General features: G+C 40.9%; 1 protein-coding gene across 3 annotated transcripts in view; it reads right to left on the bottom strand.

Annotated features, from left to right (window-relative positions):
- bcar1 (BCAR1 scaffold protein, Cas family member) overlaps positions 1–14,177 on the bottom strand; it is an 89,655-nt gene that overhangs the window by 18,858 nt on the left and 56,620 nt on the right. For all 3 annotated transcript variants that reach the window (XM_017433909.3, XM_017433907.3, XM_017433908.3), the window contains one exon: positions 4,798–5,568. In XM_017433909.3, coding sequence (XP_017289398.1) covers positions 4,798–5,568 — 771 coding nt within the window. The remainder of the gene's footprint in view (positions 1–4,797; positions 5,569–14,177) is intronic.

Raw genomic sequence — 14,177 nt, 5'->3', positions numbered from 1 at the left:
ATGTTTCTCGGCTGGCCTGGGAACGCCTTGGGATTCCCCCGGAGGAGCTGGCCCAAGTGGCTGGGGAGAGGGAAGTCTGGGTCTCCCTGCTTAGGCTGCTGCCCCCGCGACCCGACCCCGGATAAGCGGAAGAGAATGGATGGATGGATGTTCTTGTCTGTTCATTAAAGTAATATAGTATACAAAGTTTTGCTGTAGTTGACAAACTGGCTTCTGCAACACAAACACAAGCATGTAATCTGTCATTATTGGGGTCATTCATTAGGCAGGAGAAGGGACTATGAGAACATTGCTTTCAAAGGGTTGTGTTTTGGCTGTCCACATGAGAACACAATGGTTGCATTTCAGGTTTTTCTCACCATAGTTTTGCAAAAAAAAACAACCCAAAAACAAACCAAAACAAAACAAAAACAGTTTAGGGGCTCCTTAAATGGCTGAAATGATAAAAAAAAAAAATCTTTGCATATCTACAAAATGCTTTTCGTGTGTGAATGGGGCCTTAAACTGTGGTGCAACTTCCTTTTATATATCTTAAAACAGATCTTTGGCCTGAGGATACTTTCACATTCACTGACCTACATGTCCACCAAATAGAAATCCTGTGTACTGCTCCCAGAATAAATCTGTGGTCTCATAAAAGCAGCAGCTTCTCTACCTTGTAAACAATAGCAGCATTCACACAAACACACACATACACAAGTGTGCGCACACACACGCACACAATGAGGATTCAGTGACGAAGAATTCTTTCACATGGAAATATGAAAGCACATTATGACCCACTGTGGCACGAGCTGGGACGTTTTCTTTTGTTAAGTGTCTGTTATTACGTCAAGCAGAAGACATTCTTTCAACTGAAGACCTTCAGTCTGAGTAACACCCCTCCCTCTGTCCCAGCAGCACCCTCCCTACCCTCTCCTTTCACTGACGCATATTTCTTCCTGACATATGCACAAGAAAATCAAATGCGTAATAAATACTAAATTGCGGAATATGGTCTAGAAAGAAGGAGGACTGGATGAAACCCAAATTCATAGTGACTAAAAATCCATACAGAAGTTGAGGTTTTCTCACTGATGAACAGAATAAAGAGGACGTATGTGGAACATTCAAAGCAAAAGAGGGTTCAAACTAAAGAGTACATCATTGTAGTAGGAGGTTTGTGTGTTTTTTTTGTGAACCGATGGACATGTTAACCCTCCTTCAGGCTCTGACTTACAGAGATCTCACTCTTTTTATTTCCTTTGTGCCTTCTTTAGAGGAGACCACCAGACTGTAGAGAGACTTTAAGGTCTAAGTCATGATACACTACCCACCTGACTAAAAGGCCGGTTTGACATAAATTTTATCTGAACCACCGAGAGCCTGCCAGGTTCCTTCAAGGTCAACTGCATGCACCTCACAATTCTGTGACTGTGAGCACAGAAAGAGCTTAAACCACAACAAACCTCCTTTTCAAAAGGTGACACCAAATTCACAACAGACAAAGAAGGCTGTAAGTTAAAGCCACGAGTGCAAGAAAAATAGGAACAAGCATGATTATTTTGAGAAAACACCGATATCTCTTCAGTTGCCATCAAATTTTAAAGACCCAACAAAATATATAGTTTTTCCATTTCAGCTCCTGCACATCAATAATTAATGAAGCACTTTGAGTTGGACAGAAGCAAACAGATGAGCCCCCGTTTTAACAGGCAGAGGCGCACTAACCCCCCCAACTGAACACATGTACGGCTCGTCAGTTAGTGGCGTAATAAAAGGCAGTCATTCAAACTAAAACTAAGGAATTGAATTATTAATGAATGGTCTCTATGACCCCCTCAACACACACAGGAGTGCTGTCAGCCTCTCAGCTCACTGTGTGTTCTGTTTTATCATCTGCTTCTCAGCGGGATAGTTTTAATCTTGTGTCCAGGGATCAATTTTTATATTGCCACTTTAGAGAAAATGATAGAATCAGCAGGACAACTAGGGATGTCTTGATGCTATCACAAGTTTTGGATCAGAGGACAATCACAGCATTTTCCATTGATTAGTACAGGAGTAGTAGCTTCATTCTGCTTGTGATTATTGTTGTTAACCCACTGCCTATGGTTTTATGCCAGCTGTGCCACAGTATGGCTGCCGTATGGAAGTCATAATACAGCAGCTGTTGTGACGTAATGTGCCCAACATGTCTGCTGTATATAAGTTTTTTAAAATAGAAATGGAGATCAATTCAGTGTCGGTCCAGGGGACAGTAGAGAGCAACAGTCCACCTCACAGCAGTGAGCTTTGGGTCACTCAGCAGGCTGACTTGTCTTCCAAAGGGGTGAGGAAAATTGTTGTTTTGTTAATACTATATTATATCTTTATCACTCTGGATGACCAACCCAAGAGATGTGGAAAAAAAGTTCAATGTCTCCTGGCATTTTATTCCTTTGTTTTTGTTTAAAAAAATTACTTAAGGAACAAAATGAACACAGGTTTAAATTACTGCAATGAGGAGCTACTAAGTCAAACACACGATGACACTGATTTTAATATCTTTAATGTACCCAGTAACTAAACCAAAATACTGATGTTAGAGGATTAAAGAGAGGTCCTTTGAAAACTGCTGTGTTTGCATCAGCATGGATTCTCCAGATTTTGTTGTGCAGAACCATTTGGTTATTCTGTGATTAATATTTTACGTATGTCAAAAGTGATTTGTGTGCTGCATCTCTTTCTCTCTTTATTCAGCAGGGCTATTTCAGTCTCTAGTTATACTTTACACATAAAACAAGTCCATTTTGATTTATTTAGGAGAGGGTTTGAGCTTATTTTGCCATCTGACTTCAAAGGAGCAACTTTATAGCAAACATGTCTGTGTTAAGATCCAGTGTTTATGAACACAGAAAATAAAAAAGAAGCAAAGAAATTAGGAAAACAGGAAGCAGGCGAGGACAGAAAATCTGGTCATTATGTATCATCTCTAACTGAAGCTGTGGCAAAACGCTGAGCTATGGATCCTTTGGATCTATTAATGGATGAATGTGACTTGTGGTGTAAAAACACCAGGAAAAGTCTCCATACAGTCCTGTGCAAAAGTCTTGAGCTAGTCCTTGTTGTATTTTCCTTCTAAGCAGCCGGACTTTCTTGTAATCTTTTAAAATGGTCTTGACTAATAGTTTTTAGATTTTCTGAAAGTCATCCAAAAGTGCAAAGCAAAATACACTTTGTAAAAACTGCTAGTCTGAATAGATCCATTTCTAATGTGGAATTTGTCATCTTAAAACAACTTCAATCCTAAAAATTTCACAGTGGTTCAGGCAAATGCTATTAATTTAACTTTTAATTTGCCATTAGTTTTACATTACACTGTTATTATGGCAGAGATATGAAATTCCTGTATGGCCTACATCTCACTGCTGCTGGTGCTATTTATGCTTGTAAATAACCATTGATAGTGTTGTAAGGGTTCATAACACTTGCATGAACTGATATGAAGTTTTAGAGAATGGAGCCTTTCTAAAATGGCAGCAAACCACTTTTGTTGTGGCTTTGTTCCAACTAGCCGTTAGCTCAACAGTCTTGTCCAAATTAAACTCTTTTTCTTCAACTTGATGTTGTTTAAAAAGCTATCCAACAGGTAAGCTATTATTTATTTATAACTTTTAGCCATATCAGTTTGCCTGATCATAGCATCTAGTCTAGGTTTGTCAACATAATTGATATTTTGATAGTATTGATACTAAAAAATTACATTTAAAACAATTTGTCAAAATTGTAGTAAGAAGAGTGTGTTCATCTCCTTAAGTTGGCACACAACTTTCCACAGCAGCTCAAACAGGTTACCAATCATGGCTGACAACAACACTGAGCTGCCACTGCAAGATTAAAGCCATGATAACATGGCAGGTACATCACCATCTTCTTTAGTCAAAAAATTAAAGCGTTGTTTGGAAGTATTTTACCTATGAAGCAGGCTGTCAGGGAAAGCCAAATGATGTTGATAAGCCTATAAGTCAGCTGAATAAACTTTATGTGCTCTACTCATTTCAGCATTGCTAAAAAGGGGTAATTTAACAAGTTAACAATTTATTATGCTATGATAAAGTTAATTTAACTTTTATCTAATGCTGACTTCCCATCTGCTTATTGGTTTTGCACTAAGACAATATTGTTGTTAAAGTTATTGATTATATTGTTCTGATCTTTATGAAAAAATAAACACTGTGCTTTTGAATTTAGTCTTTTATCACTTCACTTTAATTGAACTGAGTTATTTAATAATAAAAAAAAACAACAGGCACTTGTTTGGCCAGCCATTAGCCTAGCCTGGAGAAATTATTCTGATCTTTTCTTCATGCTTTGCTTTATTACTCATAAATTATTGAGATTATATCTATTACTAATTACTGGACAGAACATCACTTCAAAAATTACCGGACTGTCCTTTTAAGTGAAAAAAAAAAAAATCAAAGAAGCTGCAACAGACATCCATCACAGGTCGGTGATACCAAAAATGTAACAATCAAATGCTTAGAAGATTATATCATAAGACAAAGATTAATCTTCAGTTTTAGTTTCATAAAAAAAATCCTCAGACAATCCAGTAGCATCAGAAATGACAGGAACATTAAGTGTATCTACAAATACACCCACAACTCAGGTATTAAATTCAAAGAAATATTTGTTGTTGAACATCTTGCAGGTAGAAAATACTTTCTCATTTTCATGTTTTTGTCATAATTCGGCTTCTCTGAATTAAAAGCTTTCACTCTGACATGGTCCCTTCCAAACTGTCACATCCTCCCTGTATTTCCTTTCTCTTACCTTGCCAAGGGGCTTGTTACTGCTCTCCCAGTTTCTCTTATCCAGGGAGGGAGGCACCTGGTACACATCCTGGCCAGGTGCTGTCTCCCCACCAGAGGCTGCTGCCTGGCCTGAACCAGGACCTGCAGATGGGGGCACCTGGTAGTTACCCTGTCCAGGCAACTGAAACTGTCTCTGGCCAAGAATTGGGGCCTTGCTAGGTGGTCCAGGCTGGGCTTGTACAGACAGTCCACTTGGACCAGGCGGAACCTGATACAGACTTTGGGAGCTCAGCTTTGGACCGTGGGAGGGGGGCATCATGTAAACAGAGTCAGGGCTGGGCTTTGCAGCATTGGGAGTAGAGTAAGCTGGGCTGGACTTTGCAGCATTGGGAGTAGAGTAAGCTGGGTGCATGGATGTGTACTGAACAGAGGGAAGGGACTTATTTGCAAAGCCAGTAGAGGGAGTAGAACCAGCAGAGCCAGCAGGTGTTGGTTTGGCATAGGCGCTTTGAGCAGGAAGGGGTCGCTGCACATGGGGGGTGGGACAGGTAGCAGCTGCATCCTGTGTGGAAGGTGTGCCTGGTTGTTGCTGCTTACTGTCGTACATGCCAACCAGGATCTTTAGACGATTCCCTGGAACGATGCCTTGGCGGCCATGGAGAGAGCAGAGCCACCACCCGTCCAACCCCTGCGTGTTACGCTCCAACACTGTCATGATGTCACCCTTACGGAAGGAGAGCTCATCTGGGGACTCTGCCACGTTGTCATAGAGTGCCTTGGCCAAGATGTTCTGTAGAAGAATGACAAAAAAAGAAATGAATAAAACTGCTGTCACATCACTGTACGAACTCTAAAGTCGGGGTGCTCTGACTAGTCAGTCATCACTTATCAGCAAATATTATTTGAACTAATTTAATGGGCTGTCAATAAAATGCATGGACCTGTTAAAGGCAGATATATAGAACCAATCAGATTTTGAAAGAACATGTTACTGAGATAAGACAGTCGTGTGTTGGATAACACAATTCCTACGAAATAAAACGCCTGAATCACGTTCTCCAGAGGCATTTTTAGCTTGGTTTGTAAAGACAGACTGCATGTATTATAATTAGTGATGGTGAAACCGAGGCTTCCTGAATCACTGAATCACTTTGAGACAGTTGCTCAGAAAATGGCCTATTGTCTTGAAGCACTCGAGACACCCAAAAATAGTGACATTGGGTGGTTGTTTTTATGTACTACAGTTGATGTGAATAAAATTGATAACTTTATTTAAATCACGAGTCTGTTTCATCCATACCATTTTCATTAAAGCTCACGTTCTCCAACAAAACCTGTGTGTTTTTTTTAAACTGAAAGGAGGATGTTACAATAAACATGAGCTTTTTTAACAATAGTGACACCTTGTTCTGTTGGACTGTAAATATCATTATTATTCCATGAATTATTAATTTCATTTAATACTATCTGAGAACTTATAACTTTATGCTATGATGTAATGATAGTGATTCATTGAAGAAGAGGCTTTGAGTGACATTCAAAGATTTTTATTCACTCTCACAAATATTTTTAAATACACTCAAAATCACACACAATCACTCATCCTAACTGTCTAAACTCAGACTCTCACAGACTCAAATCCATGAAACAACCATTCAACTTCAGACTCTCTCTAACTGTGTCTCGCTATTTCAAATTTGTACAAAAACATGTCCACCTTTCCAAAAACCCACAGTTTGGGTGGATATTCAGTCTCATTTTAAAGCCTTAAGAATAACTACAAGACCTGCCCACTCGGGATTCCTGCGAATCAGCGCATGACGAGCTGCGCGTCACAAGCAGCTCGAGACACCAGAAAGAACGAGGCCTCGTTTAGGAGCGGTCACGTGATGACACAGCCACCAAAACACTGCATCACAATACTTCCCCTTCATTTGGCTCGAAACTGTGTCGAGCAGCACATCACTAATTATAATACTAGACAAAGTGTTCCTGCCTTCTCTTGTTTGAAACTGAAACTAGCATGATTCAGCTGCCATGTTGTATTTTTCAAATCAGAGTTAGAAGATCTGGGGCTTTAAGTACTGCCTATTCCCCTATAAACAATCATGGTGTCACATGAGCTTTTTTTTTTTTCTTTAGGGACAAAATAGTTACAGCTGAAAGTATTAGAAAACTGGATATTTGACCAAATAGCAGCAAGGTACCAGAAGGTACAAGCTACCAGAATCAACACCGAAAAAATGTTTTTGGGTGTATTTTTCATTTTAACAAGAAAACAAAACCTGTTTGTTTATGTGAGGGGCAGCGGAACTTAATTTTTTTTCCTGGGACCAGCTGACAGGGATGGTTGGTCCCATTTTGGCTTCAACTTCTAGGTTTTGTTCAGAGATCAGGATATATAAAGTCTATGGTTGTAATAATAGTGTAGTAATTTATTAAAAAATAATTAATGAAAGCTGTTCTTGCTTTTGTCCACCATTAACATATTTATAATCAGAAACAGGAATGTAAAGCAGAAGTTGAAGATGAAAGAAAACGAGTGCCCCCTGTAGGCTGGCTGCAGTTCAAGTACAAGTTTACTATGTAAACAAATGGTGGTAAAAACAAAAACACACCTCAGATAATTTTTTGATTTGTGTAGTTCTTACCTTGCTGCTATTTGTTCTAATATTCCCTTTTCTATGAAGTTTAGCTGTATTTGATTATTTCAGGCCTAAAAACACCATGATTGTGTGTGAGTGAGTAGGTGGGGCTGAATGACTCCAGCTTCAAAAACAACATGTTAGCTCCATAAACCTGATCCTGCTGGGTTTACGTTTGAACAACAGAAGGAGGTGAAGACATTTTATACATGATTTTTATGTCGGTGTTCACACTGAAGGAACTTTAGCTGACTGTAGTCCATACAACTCTTTGTCATGGGGTTGTATGAGTTTTTTCAAACATGAGGGGACCATCTGTGACTTACCACCTGCTGGGACTGATGGGAGTAAGACCAGTCCCTTCAACATTCTTTTTATGAAGTGAATGTGACCATAATTGGTGTCATTTTGTCCTTAGAGGAGCTTCTGATTCCCCCATACAGTCCCATTACTCTCAGAAAGATCTGACTGTTCCTAATGCTTCCTTTTAGTTTTCTTTTCATTTTTTTGTGTGTTTCTTCACCCATATTTCAGTTGATAACATGCATAATACAATAAGAATGTGACATTGGAAACTACTACATACAAATTTAAAGCAACTTCATCTAAATTCATTTTTTTGGTGTTTTTCTTTAAAATGAAACTGAAAAAAAAAAAAACATCAAAATGGTTAACACACTTGCAAAAAACTGATCTCAGTGACAATGAAAACCCAAAACATTTGCAAAGAATATCTGTTTGCACTTGACTATTTTGAATTTAGTCCAACAAAACGTCCAAAACCCACTGCAAGCCTGTTTTCTGACTGTCTCTTCAGTTACACACATTTTAGTTCTGATCAAATTTTGGCTTGACCTGGGCAAAAAGGCCGACATCTATAGGTTGTAAACAGTGCTCAAAGTGGGAGGAAAAAAGTGCTGGGATGCTATGTATATAAACCTTTCCTACAGCAAAAAGGGAAAGGAAAAAAAATCTGTATGTAGAAGTCAGTTTTTAAATCACCTAAAACTGCATCAATACTTATTTATACTAAAGTTAAAGATTTACCAATAGCTACTGGTTAACCCACCTTAAAGGATATTAGTTCATGCTACATGTGTAGTGTTCTGTGAATCTGCTGGTTCCTGTTCTCCCGTTGGCTGGTTACTCAATCACCTGCAGCTGCAGAAGATCAGACTCATCAGAGTGGCTGTGTATTTAGGGCTGCCGTGTGGATCAGATCAGCGCTAGAGCATCGCTTGCCCTGGATAAAGCTTCTCTGCCAACTAAGAAACCTGAAATCCTTGAGTAAACCAATGTTTTTCTATCTCTCATGCATTCCTAGAGTTACCTGTTACCTAGGGTCCTGTCTGATCCGTGTTACTGGCAACCACCTGAAGAAAAAGCCTGAAAGCCACTCACCTGAGCCTGCCTGCACCGCTGCCTGTCTGCCTCCTGTGAAAACCTGCCTTCCGGAAACACTTACCTTTCTGCTTGGAACTTACCGACCTGGACACCTTCAAGGGAGACCACTGCTTGGACCACTCACCTCCATACCGAGTTACCTCGCTCACCTGTAAGACCACAACAACCAAAAGCTATTCAATCCCCATTATAGTTTATATCGATACTTACCCGTCGCCTTATCTTTCAGATCCTGTTTCCTGCTTCCACACGATCACTGTAAATAAAGTCACTTAGCTTTATTATTGTCTCCTGAGTCTGTCTGTCACCGAGCTGCTCACTGTTGGCTATCCCGTGAATCCAGACAGAATGCTCCAGCCAAACGACAAACCAATGAGCAGTCCCCGTGGCGGACAGACTGCTAATACGCTAATTAACCATGAAACCAGGTTAGATCAATGGGAGTCACTCCTTCAGCAGTTGTTTCAAGTCCAGCAAAATACATGCTCCACATTAAACCAGGTTTCTCATCAAATAGTTTCAAATAGTTTGACAACCGATTGGGAACTTTGTTACCTACTAATGTAGTAAATCCACCAGTCGCCACCGCCTCTCATTCCACTACCTCACTTCCGGTCAGGGAACCAGATCTTCGGCCTTCCGAATTGTTTGAGGGGGATACCGATCATTGTGGAGGGTTCCTGTTACAATGCAACTTAGCCTTCTCTCGTTCTCCTTCCCTGTTTTCCTCTCATGCAGCAAAAATTATTTTTTTGGTGTCCGCATTAATTGGGAAGGCTCTCTGCTGGGCCCAAGCTTTATTTTCAACGCATCCCCTGGAAACATTAAACTCTCAGATTTTTGTAAAGGAATTTCAACGAGTTTTCGACCACCCCTTCAATGGGAGGAAGCTGCCAAACGTCTGCTATCTCTTCGCCAAGGCCGTAAATCTGTTGCTGATCATTCAGTAGAGTTCCGCATCACCGCTGAGGAAGCAGGATGGGATGAACTCGCCCTAAAAGCTATATTTACGAACTGCCTTTCCGAGCAATTAAAAGACCAGCTTGCGTCTCGAGACGAACCTGCAAGTTTGGATGAGTTAATCTCCTTTGAGCTAAGAATAGACAATCAGCTAAAATAACAGCGAAGGGAGAGAGACTACATTCCCCACAATTCTCGGTCTCTAAGTCTCCGCCTCAAGGATGACGTTTCCCCGCATCACCCCATTACCGACGGTTGAACCGGAACCGGAACTGATGCAGAATGGTCGCACTCACCTAACGCCCGAGGAACGACAAAGACGTTTTTTGGCAAAAGAGTGCATCTATTGAGGAGTTAAAGGTCATTTTGTAGCAAAATGTCCGTTACGGGGAAACGGACCAGCCCGGCAATAAATCAGGGGAATATGTCGGGTCCTTGTAACTTTTCCCCTGCCTCGTTACTCTCATTACCAGCTACCATTATCACCGATCACACATCACTACCTATCCTGGTGGATTCAGGGGCTGAGCTCAACTTAATCTCCATGGATTTGGTGGAACAACTGGGTCTTTCTACGAGCCCCCCTGGACTCGACTCGCACTGTGGCTGGCCTCATCAGTCAAACTCAGTCACAAATCAACTGCAAGGTCTCCAACATCTGTGTCCTAGTTTCTGGAAATCACCACAAAACGGGTGAGTTTTACGTTTTTCGTTCCTCCTCTCCTCAGTTGATTTTAGGTTTCCAATTAATTACAAACTCGTAACCCCGTGTTCAATTGGCCTTAAAGACGTGTTGAGTCTTGGAGTAATTTTTGTCTTCAACACTGTTTAAGATCGGCTAGTGCTCCCTCAGGAAGTAAAGTAGTGGGGTCTGTTGAGGAGGTTGATCTCTCAAATGTACCTCAAACTTACCACGACCTAGCTTTGGTTTTTAGCAAATAAAAGGCCCTTTCGCTCCCTCCTCACAGACCTTACGATTGTTCCATTGATTTACTTCCTGGTGCACCACTTCCCTCTAGTTGTCTTTTTTGCCTTTTGGGTCCCGAACGTGAGGCCATGAGAAATTATATTGAAGATTCTCTGGCCTCGGGCATCATTCAGCCATCCACTTCCCTTCTGGGAGCTGGATTCTTCTTTGTCAAAAAGAGAGACAAATCTCTTAGATCATGCATTGATTTTAGAGGGCTTAATCAAATCACCGTTAATAAACAAATACCCTCTTCCGTTAATTGAATCAGTCCATGAACGACTACACTCCACCACGATCTTCTCGAAACTAGAGTTATGTAATGTGTACCACCTAGTGCGTATTAAAGAGGGAGATGAGTGGAAAACGGCTTTTAAGACACCTTTGGGGCACTTTGAGTATCTAGTTATGTCATTTGGACTCACTAATGCCCCGGCCGTTTTCCAGGCGTTAATTAATGATGTTCTAAGGGACTTTTTGCATGAGTTGGTTTTTGTTTACTTAGACGACATTTTGATTTTCTCACACGACCTGGAACAACACAAGGCTCATGTCTGTGCCGTCTTGCAGAGACTATGAGAATCAGTTGTTTGTAAAGGCCAAAAAATGTGACTTTCATATCTCTTCAGCCACCTTTTTGGGCTTCATTTTTGAAAAAGGACGATACCGCATGGATCCGGAAAAAGTGCGAGCAGTCACTGAATGGCCTACTCCGGTTTTGCAAATTTCTACAGACGTTTCATCAAAAACTACAGTCAAGTGGCCTCTCCACTCACACAACTTACCTCCACTCTCCGTACCTTCTTCTGGACCCCGGAGGCAGACAAGGCATTCGGTGAGTTAAAGGCTCTTTTCTCTTCGGCACCTATTCTCTGTCACCCGGATACAAGGAAACAATTCATCGTGGAGGTTGATGCGTTGGACTCAGGAGTGGGAGCTGTCTTGTCCCAACATTCTGGCACTGACAACAAGATCCATCCCTGTGCCTTCTTCTCTCAACGACTTTATCCTTCAGAACAAAATGACGACGTGGGAAACCGGGAACTATTAGCCATTAAATTAGCGCTCGAAGAATGGAGACATTGGCTAGAGGGTTCCGAAAACCCCTTTATAATCTGGACTAATCTGAAAAATCTCACATACCTACAAAATGCCAAAAGACTCAACCCCAGACATGCAAGGTGGTCATTGTTTTTTGCTAGTTTTAATTTCACTATCACTTACAGACCCGGATCCAAGAATGTCAAACCTGATGCTCTTTCCAGGCAGTACTCCTCCTCCGAGACCTCGAACACTGATTCCAAGGTTCTACCTCTCACCTGTTTCCTGGAAGCCCTTACGTGGGAGATCGAGAACACCATCTCTGAGGCTCTTCGTTCCGAGCCAGATCCTGGCACCGGCCCCCCAGGTAAAAGATTCATTTCAAGATCTGTAATTAGTAAGTAAGTAAAGTAAAAATTTATTTGTATAGCACATTTCTGCAGCAAGGCATTCAAAGTGCTTTACATAATAAAAACATCAGTAGAATTACATTACAATCATCAAAAAAAAAAAAAATGATTGAGCAGATACACTTGATAATCATAAGGAGATGGTCAATACGTAATAAGATATTTTGTTCAGAGCAATTGAATTTGTTTGCGGACTACTAATCAAAGGCAGCTCTAAACAGGTGAGTGGCTCTAAACAAGTGAATTAGCAAAGTGTTGGATTGGATTTATTATCACCGTTTCACCTGTCACCCTGAAATCTCCCGAATGTTGTCATTTACCAAGAGACATTTCTGGTGGCCCACTATGAATTCAGACATCAAGGAATTTGTCCCCCACCTGCGCCAGAAACAAGAGCAGCCACCAACCCCCGGCCGGACCTCTTCAACCACTCCCCAGTCTAACACGTCCTTGGTCCCACAAAGGCTTGGATATCATTACTGGCTTACCTACATCTGAAGGTAACACAGTCATTCTAAACATTGTGGATAGGTTTTCTAAGGCAGTCCATTTAATCCCCCATATTAAACTACCCACTGCTCTCAAGACAGCTCAACTCCTAGTCACTCGCGTGTTCCGAGTCCATGGCATTCCTTAAGATATTGTATCCGACCGGGGCCCACAATTCATCTCATAAGTATGGAAAGCTTTTTGCAATGCCCTAGGAACCAGTGTCAGTCACACCTGTGGTTATCACCCACAGTCAAATGGTCAGACAGAAAGACGCAACCAGGAGTTGGAGTCTGCCCTGCGTTGTGTCATAAATAACAATAGTTCCTCCTGGTGCAAACATTTACCATGGGTCGAGTATGCACACAATAGTCATACCTCCTCTGCCATGGGGTTCTCTCCTTTTGAGACCTCACTGGGTTGTAACCAGGGGTGGAAATTTACCAGCCACTCAAATATTTTACCAGCCACTATTTTTTTGTTGTGACAAAAAGTTATTTCATATGATGATGATGATGATCGAGGTGGGTGGAAGCAGTTGTGGTGCCCTACAAGCTGAACAACACTTCTTTCTGGACACTGAATAGAAATAAATAGATTTTTCTTATTTTATTTTTTTTTTATTTTAAACCATTAAAAGATGCATATCTGTACATAAAAAATTCAGACAAGTGAAATTTATTTCTGTGGAGTGTTTTTGAAGTATTTTTTTTGTGCTTTTGTAAGTTTTTGTATTCAAGTTGTAATGTTTTTCAGACACTTGCTGCTTTTAATGCATAGATCTATTTGTGCTACCCGCTTATATTTAACAGGTAGGATATTCTGATGAAGGAAGTGATTTTTGTGGTTTTAGAAAGGTTTTCGTCGTGGATATAAATTGTTCCAATGGTATGCTAAGCATAACTCCTAAGCCTGTCTGCCTCCTGTGAAAACCTGCCTTCCGGAAACACTTATCTTTCTGCTTGGAACTTACCGACCTGGACACCTCCAAGGGAGACCACTGCTTGGACCACTCACCTCCATACCGAGTTACCTCGCTCACCTGTAAGACCACAACAACCAAAAGCTATTCAATCCCCATTATAGTTTATATCGATACTTACCCGTCGCCTTACCTTTCAGATCCTGTTTCCTGCTTCCCCACGATCACTGTAAATAAAGTCACTTAGCTTTATTATTGTCTCCTGAGTCTGTCTGTCACCGAGCTGCTAACTGTTGGCTATCCCGTGACTCCCGACAACATGATAATGATTTTATTAGTTTACCGTTTCTAACACTCATGACTGACAGCCAAAAGAGCAAAAGGCCATAATATTTAGGCATGTAAAAGCTTCAAAGGAATGCTGTAGTTTATTGGATGCTATTTTTTTTGCAAAAACATCAGTAGCTTTATTCCCTGCCATTCAAAGCAGAGGGATTGTTTAACAAAAGAAGATGGGAGCCCTGCTCAGAGGCTAAATACTCAGAGGTGTTGCTCCTTTCT

This window comes from Kryptolebias marmoratus, linkage group LG11 (genome assembly GCF_001649575.2).
Source record: "Kryptolebias marmoratus isolate JLee-2015 linkage group LG11, ASM164957v2, whole genome shotgun sequence".
NCBI lineage: Eukaryota > Metazoa > Chordata > Actinopteri > Cyprinodontiformes > Rivulidae > Kryptolebias > Kryptolebias marmoratus.
This window is presented reverse-complemented; position numbering and strand designations above follow the sequence as displayed.